The sequence below is a fragment of the Dermacentor andersoni genome, chromosome 1, assembly GCF_023375885.2.
Source record: "Dermacentor andersoni chromosome 1, qqDerAnde1_hic_scaffold, whole genome shotgun sequence".
NCBI lineage: Eukaryota > Metazoa > Arthropoda > Arachnida > Ixodida > Ixodidae > Dermacentor > Dermacentor andersoni.
Genome location: NC_092814.1, coordinates 114,098,220 through 114,111,669, shown reverse-complemented (window position 1 = coordinate 114,111,669; position 13,450 = coordinate 114,098,220). Strand labels below are relative to the sequence as shown.

The following is a 13,450-nucleotide window of genomic DNA, read 5'->3' as shown; positions in this document are numbered from 1 at the left end:
CGTAATCTTTACCGGGAAACGCTTGCGCGAAGATTTGTGGTTCTATTTTTTCTTACCCCTGAGCGGCCAGCGCCGCCACTGTCGCGAACGTGAGCGCCATCTGGTGGTGCTTCAAGGAGGCGTCCTTTGCTTTCCTCCTCGTGCTCTCTTCGCTATCGCAGTCTTTCATCTCCCGCTGCGCTCCGCGTTCGCTCTTTCATCCTTTGCTGTGCTCGTTCGCTCGGTTACGCCGTGGCACGCTCACGCCAAACGCAGGAACGGGCGCCTAGAGCTGCACTATAGAAAAGAATAAGACGAAGAGGGAGAGAAAGACCAGAAGCTGAACGGCCGAACACTTTAACTTGCAAAATGCGCTATACCACGGTGCGAACCTCGATGCCGCAGCACCACACAGAGGGAAAGACGTACAAGCACACAGGCTTTTCTTAAGCACGTAATGAACAAACTAGCCCAGCAACAAGTATTAGTGAACCTCGATGCCATACACTCTTAGGCAAAGTTACACCCTTTGGCTTGCCCCTTCTGCCACACAACAATAATCGTTATCTGCCTTGATGCGTTTCCTTTCTTTAACGCTGCGAGCCCGGAACTTTCCAGTAACGAACGGCACGCGCGTTATCAGCATAGAACATTTTACACCCTTTGGAGTGCCCCTGCTGATAACGCGCGTGCCGTTCGTTACTGGAAAGTTCCGGGCTCGCAGCGTTAAGGAAAGGAAACGCATCAAGGCAGATGACGATTATTGTTGTGTGGCAGAAGGGGCAAGCCAAAGGGTGTAACTTTGCCTAAGAGTGTAACGCTATAGTCATACATTCCGTCTGACGAAGTGTCAGACCTAATGCCTAACCTCTACTCTGTTGTGATGTAACTTGATAAAGTGGAAGCTTGGGCGAGTTGGTGATTCAATGTCGACATGTCTGCACAGCGCAAAAGACGAGGACAGAAGAAAGGACACAACACGCGCGCTGTTGACAGTTGATATAGTGGTTCAATGTCGTCGAGTGGTTGTGAGATCTTTACATCGAAGTGACCTGTATGAAGTCCGTTTGACTGTGGTAGTATAAATTCCTATTCGGCTAATATATATCACACACCAAACAAAAATTATCGGGCTTATCAGACCCGCATTCGAATTTTCGCTAAAATGTCGTCAGGAACAAGCAGGTCATGTAGCATTTTTATATAAAAATAATAATGATAGAAATGTTGTTTTTTTTTAGCCGCAGATTTTATATCTGCTAATATTTACTTCCAAATGAACAAGAATATGTGAAAGAGAGAGAAGTGGTTCTATACGAAAAAGGGAAAGATTAGCCCTGTGTTCTGCAATGCTAATTGTTATTATTTGTTTTGACAACATATATACAATTGACAGGAAAGGGAAAGCGAGGAGCAGGCAGTGCTAATATGAAAGCGAAAATTAACTGTTTCGTAAAACCAAAACTTAATAACGCCTCTGACAAGGAAACTTCAAAACCAAAACTGAAGTGTGATCGGAATCCAACACCATCCAGACCGATCCAACTGGTATAGAGCCAAAGCACAAATACGCTGCGAGGGCCGCAAACGAGTACAAAGGTATTACTTCGCACAATGTTTCTGAAGCCGCTTTTCTGGTTTTTGATTGGTAGCACTTAGCAGGATACTGCAAAGAACAGCTGTGATGAATGCATGGTCACATCAGCCCATGGAACATTTTTACGGAGGAAGGAATGCTCGTACCACAGAATACCTACGTGACGGTTCACTGACGTTAGCTTTGAAGCCGACTGTGCTGCATTGAATGTAAGTGCTTTGACATTTCTTTCCTTTACTTTTCTGAATGGATGGCAGTCACACAGCGCTGTGCTGCATTCTTTCCGAACAACCGTGGGGAGCAGGCGCGCAGAAAAACCTGCCGTGGCGGCGTTGTGGCTATGGTAAGCGCGAGGGTGCGCGATCGAATCCCGGCAGCGGCGGCCGCATTTCGATGGCGATGAAATGCAAAAACGCCCGTGTACCGTGCATTGGGTGCACGTTAAAAAAACCCAGGTGGTCAGAATTAATCCGGAGCCCTTCACTACGGCGTGCCTCATAATGAAATCGTGGTTTTGGCACTTAAAGCCCTAGAATTTATTTTAACGTGCTGAAAACAGCGTGAAAGACGCTGGTGAAGGGTCGTCTTCTCGCTAGTCACTGTCAAACCCAATCAACAATTTTCTAAGTATTCATTATGCAAAAAGATGAGGCGTGCATACAGGACACAAGAGAAGTGGACAGCACGAACGCTGTTCTAAGTACTCTTAGAAAACGTTAGTAAATCGCTGTAATCAATGACAGTTTAATGAAGTAATTGTAATCGGTTACTTTTTCGTGTAACTTGTAGAGTCTGTGTGCAGCCGAACTAGAAAGTGAAATGTATGAAGCAGGCAGCCGTGCCCATCTGTTCGCATGCGTGCGTGCATCTGCTTATTTCCTTCCTCAGTACTATTTTATTTAGAAACCGCCAAAGAAGCAAGAAATAAGATTCTAGCACTATAGCCATGACATTATTTCTGCTGATGGTCTTCGTTAGGCTCCTTGTTTTTCATAATGGGAGAAAGTACGGTGTAGCAGTGTTGGAGCTCCTTGCTGCTGACATGGAAAGCACCATGCTTGCACAGACAACCCTACTACCGACGCCGTAGTGCGGGACTCCCGATTAATTTTGACCATCTGGGGTTATTTTCCTAATTCTAAGTAGACGAGTGTTTTTGCATTTAGCCTCCATCCAAATACTGCCGCCGTGGCCGGGATTTGATCCCGCGACCTCGTGCTTAGCAGCGCAACACAAAAGCCACTAAGCAACCACGGCGGGGCCTGTCTTGCTAAGTTATGTATTTTGGTAGACATAAATAGCTCAATTTCAATTGATAAGAAGCCAGCAAACACTCACACCAAGGACAACATAGGGGAAATTACTTGTGCCTAATAAATGAAGTAAAGAAACGATACATTAATGTAAATTAAAGTGGATGAGAAAACAACTTGCCGCAGGTGGGAACCGAACCCACAACCTTCGCATTTCGCGTGAGGTGCTCTACCAATTGAGCTACCGCGGCGCCGTTTCCCCATCCACTTTCTTGGGTATTTATGTGTCCTAGTAGAACCCTGGGAGTGTTAGCCCCTGGGAGTGTTTCAATTGGTATGTCAGCGTGTTGAAATGGTGTGTCGTGGATTTAGTCTACTCTGATGGACCATTTTGTGCGTGCAGACCATTTCTTTAGCAGATTAAAATATTGCTTGTGACAAATAGAGAAATTTTGCTTCGTCTTCTGGATTTCATATGAAGATAGACGTGCACGACAAATAATTGTCTGTTACATAGCTAACAGGATTGCATTAAAGGGTCCCTGAAACGGTTTGGACAAATTTTGAAGGTGTGTAAGGTAACCCGCCGTGGTTGCTCAGTGGCTATGGTGTTGGGCTGCTGAGGAAGAGATCGCGGGATAGAATCCCGGCCACGGCGGCCGCATTTTGATGGAGGCGAAATGCGAAAACACCGTGTACTTAGATTTAAGTGCACGTTAAAGAACCCCAGGTGGTCAAAATCTCCGGAGTCCTCCACTACGGCGTGCCTCATAATCCGAAAGTGGTTCTGGCATGTCAAACCCCATAATTAAAAAAAAAATTAAGTGTGTCAGGTACAGCCAGTAAAACATTACAGCCACAATTCAAGTGAAGCGGCTCACATTAAAGGGACCTTGAAACTATTTTGTTGATTTTGTACAAATGTACTGAGTCGTTAGGGTAGCTCGGTCCGATCATCGACACATTTTAGCGCTCCGCGTAATGCGTGTTGTTATAAGGTTTTAAAAATGTGCGTCGATCGCAGCGGCGCCACTCCCCTGAGTTTTCAGCCGCCCCACCCCGATAGACCTTTCCTGAAGTACGTCACACCGCGCCGCGACATCACAGCGTGACGTCGCCGGCGCACGTGCAGTGACCCTGGTTGGCAAAACACCGCCTTCGCCAGCTCTCGGCGGGGTGCACTATATGGCGATTATTAAGGAGGAAGGAGACGCTTAGATTTCTGCAGCCCATCAGGGAGCACGGCGCAGCGTCATAGGGGAGAGGAGGAAAAGAGGATAGATGGTGAGATGGCTCGTCCGCACATGGCAGCCGAAGAGGCAGGGACCGGCAGGGGCAGGTGTGCTCAGTGGTATGCTGCTAACCCACTCGCCTCCATGAACTCCACAAGGCTGTGTAGTGCCGGGAGATGGTAGCGGGGTGGGAACAGCAGGTCAGAGAGTGAGCCAGCAGGAAGGCCCTGCAGTCTATAACCTCGGGTGACCCTCGAACGTTCCTGTGCTAGGACTGGGCAGGCGCATAGGAGGTGTTCGAGGGTCTCGGGATCGCCGCATCGTCGGCAGGAGGGGGAGGCCAGTCGGCCTTTGGCGTGAAGTCTAGCTGCTGTCCATGTGCAGCCAGTCCGGAGTCGCAGCAGGGCGGCCCTATCTCGCCTGGTGAGGCCTGACTCTGGGAGCAGCTTGGGTCCCTTGCCTTTAGCCACCCTCGGGTCTGGGTGAATTGCCCGTAGCAGCTGCTTCAGTCGTGGCCTCGAGTATTCTGAGGCCGCCACTGCTCTAGTGAGTGTGGCTCCTGAGTGGTGGGCAGCGTTGGCGAGGGTGTCCGCCTCCTCGTTACCAGCTATGCCCAGCGGGGTGCACTTGCGCACTGCTTGGAGCGGGTGTGCCCCATGTGGACGCGTTTTTTTATTTTTTGAAGTGAAGCTTTCTTTGCCTCTTCTGACTTTCCCACTGCTGCTGCTGTCGCGCACACCGCGTCGGGGGGTGTTCAACGCGTTCAGGAGGTTCAGGCGCGAGTAAGAGAGGAAAGGCGACGGGAGAAACTCGTTTTCACCCCACCGCGTCGAGTGGGCACAATACCCTCTGGTGCTCCCTGGCCGTCGCCACGTTATCCGCTTGAGAGTTGTAATTATCCGGGACTCCTCAGAAGCACTGCAGAAACTGCAGCGTTTCCCTTTCTACTAACGTGCGAAGCCAGAGGGGACGCAGATAGAACTGGAGGGAGAAGAGAGGGAGAAGAGGCAGAAGAGCAGAGCCATACAAGAGAGAGGGGGAGGTGACTTGAGAAGTCAGGGAAACCCCACTACTATACGACAGCGGTTGCGGGGACACAGGATAAGCTTAAGTTCAAGGTACGGTACAGTACGCTACTGCTATTTCTGAAAAATAAACGCCATGCAAGTATGTCGAGCGGGCAACTTATGCAGGGCGTGCAGAAGCAGAGCCGCATTAATTAAAGCGCACCGCAGGGTCCAGGAGACACTTCGGAAGCGGTCGACCGTCAAATTAACACTTCAGTGCCCGACGCGTCAGCTTTGCGGCTATGGCATTGCTAGAGGTCGTGGATTTGATCCCAATAGCGGCAGCCGCGTTTCGACGGGGGTGAAATAGAAAACGCATGTGTACTAAGATTTTGGGACACGTTAAAGGACATCATGGTGTCAAAATTAATCCGGAGTCCGCCACTACGGCGTGCCTCATAATCCGAGTGTGGTTTTGGCACGTACAGCCCCATAATCCAATTCAAGTTTAATACTTTGCCACAATGCGATGTGCCATGTGAGGCAATGACAACGCTCAACCCTCGCAGAGGTTATAAAATATGGCACACAACGCCTCAAGCAAACACCTTTTCCTGTGTGTTCTGTGTGCTACGCAGACAAACATCAGTGGTGCACGCAAGGTAACGTTTAACATCAACTCACCACTCTCGTGTTAGCCTAAACGTTGAAGAAATTAAGCTTTAGCCGTCAACATGACCGCTAATTATCGTAAGTCAAAGCATCCAGCACGGAAAGCTTCGCTTACATCGATTCCCACAGTCCGTGGGATCTGCATATTTTTTCTTTTCGTGAACCTCCGCTCTTGCCAGTCAGATTAGCAGTATTGTGTGCCGAAGAACATCGGTGTGTGGTAAAGTGCATGATGAAAAATTATGGCTCTCCCGTAATTGAGAGTAGATGTAAGCATTAAATGGCTACCGGCAAAGCAGATTGGTTGGAGATGATACTAGCCACAAGCTTAAAGTGGGTATAGTGCATGTTCGCTACGGCACAGCACAGCACACGAGCCTGTTTTGAACTGAATCTCATTGCAAGTGTCGTCTTGGCCAAACAGCCATCCGCGGCGCGCCGGACGCTGCCGGCTTAGTCACGCAGCGTGGCGCCATCTCTCGAGCCGTCGCAAAACCCGCGCCGCGGAACTCGCGGACCGCTGGCGTTGAACACGCAACCCTGTCTAAGCGCCAAAAGATGGCAGTCAAGTGTATGGTGCCCTGTATCTGCCTTTTGAACGTCGCTATTCGAAATGACAAATAAAACTTCAGCGTACTAGACGTTACAGCTTGAGTGATATTGTGAATAAACATTAGGAAGAACTGGGAACCAATATTTTTTGTCACTGTTTGGGCAATAACTAGTGTTGCGGCGCTAGGTTATCTCTCGAACCCGGCTCCATATGGTAGCGTGGCGGAGGCTTCGGGTTGAAGGAATCAGAAGCTCAGAAGTTGGGAAAACAAAAACCAACAGGTTTACTGGAACTTGTACAAAACTGATTTACATCGTTGAATAGAAAAAAAAAAAACAGAAAAAGGTCCAGAGTTTAGCAACGAGCGTCTGGATCAGCCTTATTTCCATGGTCCATAGCAGCTTCTTTTCTCACAGCACCGTCATTATAACACTTCAGTTCCGACCCTCCCTCCTGGAGGTAGCCAATCACAGGTCACAACCCACCAGGACGACAGCCAATCAAGAAGCACAAACAACACTGTCGCAGACGGAATAGCGGACCGGCACCTCCCCCCCCCCCCCCCCCCTCCCACGCACACACAAGTTCCAGCGGGCGCAAAGGTGAAGGGAGGGTCTGGCCGTCGGAATGGGAGAGATCTTTTACACCCAACTGGTCTTCGTTGCTTCTCAGTATAGGGCAGGCACCAGTTCGTGGCGGCTTTCTTCCATCTTATCGGTGTCGTAGCCGTCGGGGCTCGCTAATTTGGACTATTTTCGGACGCTCAGCTAGCCTCGAACCCCGCGATACCAAGGCCAGACCACACGCACGCTTGCCAGCGCGATCTGACTCCTAGCCGCTCCTGGGCGCGATCGGAGATAGTTGTTCGAAACGCGCGTTCAATTTGCGTTCAGTTTCGCCCCACGCGATTGGCCTAGGCCAATCGCATGAGGTGAAACAACGTAAACTCAACGTGCGTTTACACGCTTGGGCAGACTTACTGATAGCGCTTCAAAATGCGCAGGTTGGATGTGGGTCAAGCTGGTGAAGGGTAAAGCCAGTCCGTATCACGGTGAAACAAGCATATAAGCGCGAGCACGCACTCAAGCCCTGTCGTGCACAAAGCAAACGCTTCGCATACGTATACTACAGTTGCATGTAGCTTCGGTCTGCTACAACGTTTATAGATACTTATCTATAAATGTTGGTCTGCTACGTAGCGTATATACCGCGGCCGCCGCAACGAGTTCATGCACTGGCCAAACGTGTTGCAGACAACCGCGTGTGGATTACGTTTGGCGCGTCGTAGGCGCCAAAATGGGAAGTAGTGGCGTCTACGTTAACACCCAAAATCAAATTTCAACTGCGCTCCACAGTGACTTTCAGTAGGCGGAACGTTGTGGGCACGCCCCACTCCACCGTGGCCTTCGCAGTGCAAGGCATTGAGAAGGAGCGGAAGCACCGCAAAGGGTTTGTTTGATTGCCAATACCTCCGCTTTTGCTGAACGCATTGAAGTACTTTTTTTGCGGCTAAGTATTACAGCGGAGCTGTTAGCCTCTAGTTGGTCGGGATTTTTCGTGTCCGTCGAAAAAAAAAAAAGTTAAACCGAAAAAAAGTGCATATTTGGAATCGGGCATCCAACACACAGGGGATTATTCATTTCAATAAAGAAAAGCACAAAACAAGCGTCAAAACCGCAGGATGGATGATAAGGCGCCTGTGAACAATGCGAGGCACCTTCCTTCTCCTCGCGTGTTTCCCAGTAAATATTACGGTTGCATAAGCTGCTCCGATGAGAAAGGGGCTAGAGCAGCATACGAACCACTGAGTGACGTCACCAAACTTAATATATAAAAGGGAGACCTGCCTAGCAACTAATTCAATTCATTGCAAGACCCCTATGGGCTAGGCCAGGCAAAGTTAAGACTCCCGAAGAGTAGCTTGAATACGATGAGCATCGAAGAGTGCAAAATCATGATGCTGTCATGCTAAGACCAGGCAGAACGATAAAACATTTCATATCCCCGTCGACAGCATTTGAGTGCTTTTCTAACAGCTTTGCAGGCTATCCACTTTAGCAGGGCTGGGACGGCGAGTCAATTTTTTTTCTCCTGAAATAGCCTATTTTACCTTCAAATGCATTTCTCCATTTCGATAAAAAGTGGTTCAGGGCCCCTTTAAATGTTTAGTGTAGAAAGCGTAAAATGTTATACACTCGGTTACAGCAGTGGTAGCTGTAACTAAAAAAAAAACACAAACAAAACTGAGGACACTTAAGCATTTATGCGTTGTGAGTGCGAAAGCGTTGATTTCCAATTGAACGGCGCTGAGCGGTCCTTCGAGTTTTGCTGCGGCGTATGTTAGCGAGTTTTGCGATTAAATTGGTGCAGGTTAAAGCCTGCGGTGCCAACGCCGCATGCCACCGACGTCCTGCGCGACCGGAAACCGAGGAAGCACCGGCGGCCGCGAAGGCCGGCAGGGGCGCGCAGCAGTGGGGGTGAGAGAGAGAGAGAGAGAGAGAGAGAGGTACGGCGCGCTGGTGACGTGACGTCGCGGCGATGGCCTCTCTCCTCACGCAACACCTGGCGCGCTGTTGAAGCAGCAGGTGTTCTGTTTCGCGCTCTGCTCCGTGGAGGCGCGCTCGTGACGTAGCCTGCTCGTGACGTCGCGTCGCAGCCAGGGGGAATTTAGATGCCGTTTCGCTGCTGCAGACGCCGGCTCTTTCGCTCAATGGGCCGTTTGATGCATTCGTGTCAATATTAATCGCTATCACAGAGCGCCATGAGGCCCCTGTAAGCCGTAGTGGATGGGAAGGGGCTCGAATCTTGGTCGGCGCCTATGTCCGCGCAAACTTTAGAAAGTGAAAGTTCCGTTGGCGGCATCGGATAAGCAAATTCTGTTTCCACTTCTTCGGGTATCTTTAGGGCTAGATGAAGTATGGCTTCGCATTCTTGGTATGGCTTCATTAGGTTCGTGTGGTAGATCCTCAGCTCTTTACGCCTGCCCGGTAATTTGATGGCATAGTTTCTTTCTGATAGCTTCTCTGTGACCTCCGCAGGTCCTTCCCAAAGAACGTCTAGCTTGATTTTTCTGGACGCCGTTAACAAAAGCACTTTATCTCCTACAATGAAAGTCCGCTTCCAAGAGTTCCTATCGTAGTATATGTTAACTTTCCTTTGGGCGGATTTCATGTTTGCTTCCTCCAGCTCTTGACAAGATTGCAAGCGCTCTAGCAGTTCCAATACGTACTCAACGGTAGGATCATCTCCACGTCCTTTTCATGCCTCGCGCACCATTTGAAGCGGGGATCGAAGCAACCTCCCGTAAACGAACTCGGCTGGGCTGAACCCTGTTGCTTCATGCGGCACCGAGCGCAAGGCAAACATAGTGGCCGCTAAGCACGCTTCCCAGTCCTTTCTTTGCTCGTAACACAAAGCCCGCAGTACCCTTTTCAGCACAGAGTACCATGCTTCTACACTGTCGCTCTGCGGATGCCGCACTGAACTGTGGATGATGCGAATGCCGCACCTTTCTAGGAAGGTGGTAGTAAGGGCGCTGGTGAATACGCTGCCCTGATCGCTTTGCAGTTCAGATGGGAAACCTAATCGAGAGAACACCGAGAGTAAAGCTTCAACTACCTCGACCTAATTGATTTCTTTTAGGGGAACGGCCTCCGGAAACTTGGTTGTGGGGCAAATCATTGTCAAAACGTACTTGTAACCTGATCTAGTCACGAGGAGGGGTCCCACCACATCTGCCACTAAGCGTTTGAAGGGTTCCGTGATTATAGGAACCAATTTCGTAGGAACTTTCCTTGTTTCGTGTGGCTTTCCCACTTTCTGGCAAGCCTCGCATGTCTGGACATAATTTTCTACATCATTGAAGCATCCCGGCCAATAAAATTCTAGTAGTAACCTGTCTTTTGTCTTCTTTATGCCTAAATGACCCGTCCAGCCGTTGCCATGGCACAGGTTAAGGATTGAAACTCGGTTTTTTGAGGGAACAACGAGCTGGTCATACTGTACTCCCTTCGTGTTTTTGTACTGTCGGTACAAAAGACCACCGCGGCGTTGAAAAGTGATGTTCTTTCTGGCTATCCCTTTTTCCTCTATTTCTTTCAACTTGTCGAAGGATACATCGCTCTCTTGTTCTGCCGCGAGTCCTTCTTTATCAACCCTCAGTAGGTCTAAAAAACTTTCCGAATGTGGCAGTACCAAATTAGTTTCTGATTCCTCTGCTAGCTCTCTGGCTGCGGTAGTTAGAACTACCGGATGCCTCCTTGCTGCCTCCTGACCCGGATGCCTCCTTGCTAGCGTCTTCCTCAGCGCTTCCACTAGCTGTGGGCGGGGTTTCCTGAGTGTCTATGTCGTGAGGCATATTTTGGGCTTCGTTGCCGTGGTTTATCTTCGCCGCGATCTCCCGAGTTTTTGAACGCGTGAGAGCTTGGACCGTATGGTCGCCAAAACTCAGGCCCTTCTTCTTCAACAGCATTTCCGAGCGATTTGAAAATAAGTAGGGATAATGTTTGGACAGATTTTGCGACACTGCGGCTTCAGTCAGCAATAGTCAAAACGGCCCCTCAATCTTCACTCTGGCTATGGGCAGGCAAACACTATTTTCCTGAACTACCTGCCGGATCCACGCACATTCCCCGGTGAAATCCTCAGGTTTCACATACGCTGTGTTCACAATGTCCATTGTCGCCGCTGAGTCCCTAAGTACCTTACATGACCTTCCACGCACTAAGTCGCGAAGGTAGGGTTCTAAGAGCGTCAAGTTGTCGTCGCCATTCACAAAAAAGAAAATAATTCTTGGCTTCCGACAGCCGATCGCAAGGTGTCCAGGCTCCTGCCAACGGAAACAAGACGACCGGTTTTTGTAGCCTGCAACGTTCTTGCTGATTTTTTTTTCGTCTTTCGCTGTGGTGTTATTCTGGCCTGAATTATCGGTCGTCTCGTCTTTGGTTCCGCCTCCAGCTTTCTCGTTGTGAAAGGGGCGCCTGTTTTCCTTCTTATTGAATTTACTGAATGGCTTGACACGCGTTTTCTCGGATTCGCGACGTGCCGCAAATTCATCTGCTAGCACTGCAGCACGTTCCAAGCCCTTTTCGCCTGACCTATCTTGAATCCATAGGCGCGTCTCTGCTCTAAGAAGATTAACTCGACGACCTTGTCGTGACAACCGAACGCGTCTTCCCCTTTTAGCCACTCAATTAAATTGGCTTTCAACTTGTAAGTGAAATCTTGAAAAGATTCGCCCGGTGTTCTAGCTGCCTCACGAAAAGGACGACGGAAAGCCTCCGCTGAGAGCCGATATTCCCTTAGCAGTGCAGCTTTGACTTTCTGATAGTCATCTGCGTCGTCTCTCGTTAGACTTGCAATTATTTCGGTTGCCTCGCCAGGAAGAACGGTCAGAATCTGTTGTGAACAACTCTCTAGCGCCAACCCGTTTTTCTTGAAGGTTCGTTCAAAAGTAACGAGAAACAATCCCATGTCATCGTTTACCGTGTACGGCTTCTGAGATCCCTTATTGTCACTCTTGCTTCACCTGAAGGTCTTTCATTTATTGAGATGTTATTTGCCGATTGCATGGTCAGATCCCGCTGTACGTCTAGTTCTGCAGCTGTCTGCTGCTCTCGTTCCTCTCTTTCTGCAGCTTCCCTTTTATCAGCTCTTTGCCTTTCCTCTGCAGCTCTGTTCAGCTTTCTCAGCTCGTTTCTCTATCTCTTCCCATGCTTCTGAAGTTTCGTCCTCAAGAGCCCCGCACTTCTCAATCGCCTCAATAAGCTGCGGCTTTCTCTGACTTTTTCTGACCTCATTTCCCAGCTCTTCACAAATTAATAACTCTGGCTTTGTCCATTTGCTTAAATCCATGGTCAATCCCGAACGAGGACTTTCTTACTCTGCTGTGACGTGAGGAAGCTTTCAACAGGAGCCTGCACATACAGAAACTAATTTCCAGTTTTAGAAAACACACGAGCTCAAACTTGGCAAATTCTCAAAGAAAGTCAAGCGCTCACCATTCTTCTGAAGCCAGGACGAAGGGTGGAGTATCCCATTGCTGCCTACCAGTTGATATAATCTCGACCGGGTGACGTGGGCCTTCACCGCAGGAATCAGGAAACGACGACGAAGCCGGGCATAGTGATGATGAAAAAAAGCAGAAAAGATTGTATTCACTTCATTGGCACGTGGATGTGACTCTCATCTGAGTCTCGAGCGGTCTTATTAACACGTGGGCCAGCACGGCCTTAAATAACCACTGGCTGTCCTGTCGTCGCCGCCGTCTTCTTCCGAAGCCTGTGGAAGTAGTAGTGCTTTCGCCGTCCATCCTTTTGTGTCAACTTGTGGAGAGTGGGGGGGGGGGGAAGGCGCCTTCTTGCCCTTTGGTTTGTATTGCTTCGTCTCCCCTAAAGCCCCTACATCCACGCGTCACCGCCGACCAGGTTAAGTACCGCCAACCTGCCCTCCTCCTCCATGCTCCTCTCCCACTCACCCCCTCAGCTTCCGGCGTCAAGCGGAACTTACGTAGCTTCAGCTTCCTGTTCCGAGTGGAAGTGACCCTATGTTTTTTTAGCGTTGTTTACTTTCGCGTCTACGGAGAGGCTTTAATTGCACCAGCTGCGGTTGAAACTGTTAATGCGATTCCATCCAAGAACCACCGCCTACTGTAATCGGCGATCTGGTCGTGTTCGCTGCTTCGCGTCAACCTGCGACAAGTTGTGCCACGAGAGACAACGTACAGTGGAATGTAGTGCCTGGGTGCTTGGAGACCGCTCCCGTTTTTCGTGCATTTGGAAAACAGCGACCGCAAACTTCTACTTCAGCTGAATACAACAGCTTGGCCCCTTTGAATTCTTCTTGTTTTGAAGCATACATCCCCTCCAGCCAGCACGTATGGAGGGACTTTAGTGAAGGAGTTCGCGACGCCAACTTGTACGGCAGACGCATAGAGTTTATGCTGTTGATTCTGAGGTTGAACTTGTCTCGTACGGCAGATCGAAGGTAACGAACGTCCCAAGTGCGTGCACTGCGTGAAGAACTGCAATGACGTGAAGCTATGAAATATAACAAGTTCAAATTTGCGTGGAGGGCATTCAGTGACATGGTGAAAACAAGTGTGCTTTTCTTGTGCGATATGAGTGGAGGTGTGCAGTGAATTGGTGCGTGCGCGCGTG

General features: G+C 49.5%; 1 protein-coding gene across 2 annotated transcripts in view; it reads left to right on the top strand.

The window, feature by feature from the left end:
- Window positions 1-1,538: 1,538 nt before the first annotated feature.
- Window positions 1,539-13,450, top strand: part of LOC126545697 (uncharacterized) — a 29,394-nt gene continuing 17,482 nt past the window's right edge. For both annotated transcript variants that reach the window (XR_011892970.1, XM_050193644.3), the window contains exon 1: window positions 1,539-1,785. Coding sequence is in view for 1 of the 2 variants with exons in the window: in XM_050193644.3 (XP_050049601.1) it covers window positions 1,784-1,785 (2 nt within the window). In the remaining variant the exon portion in view is untranslated. The remainder of the gene's footprint in view (window positions 1,786-13,450) is intronic.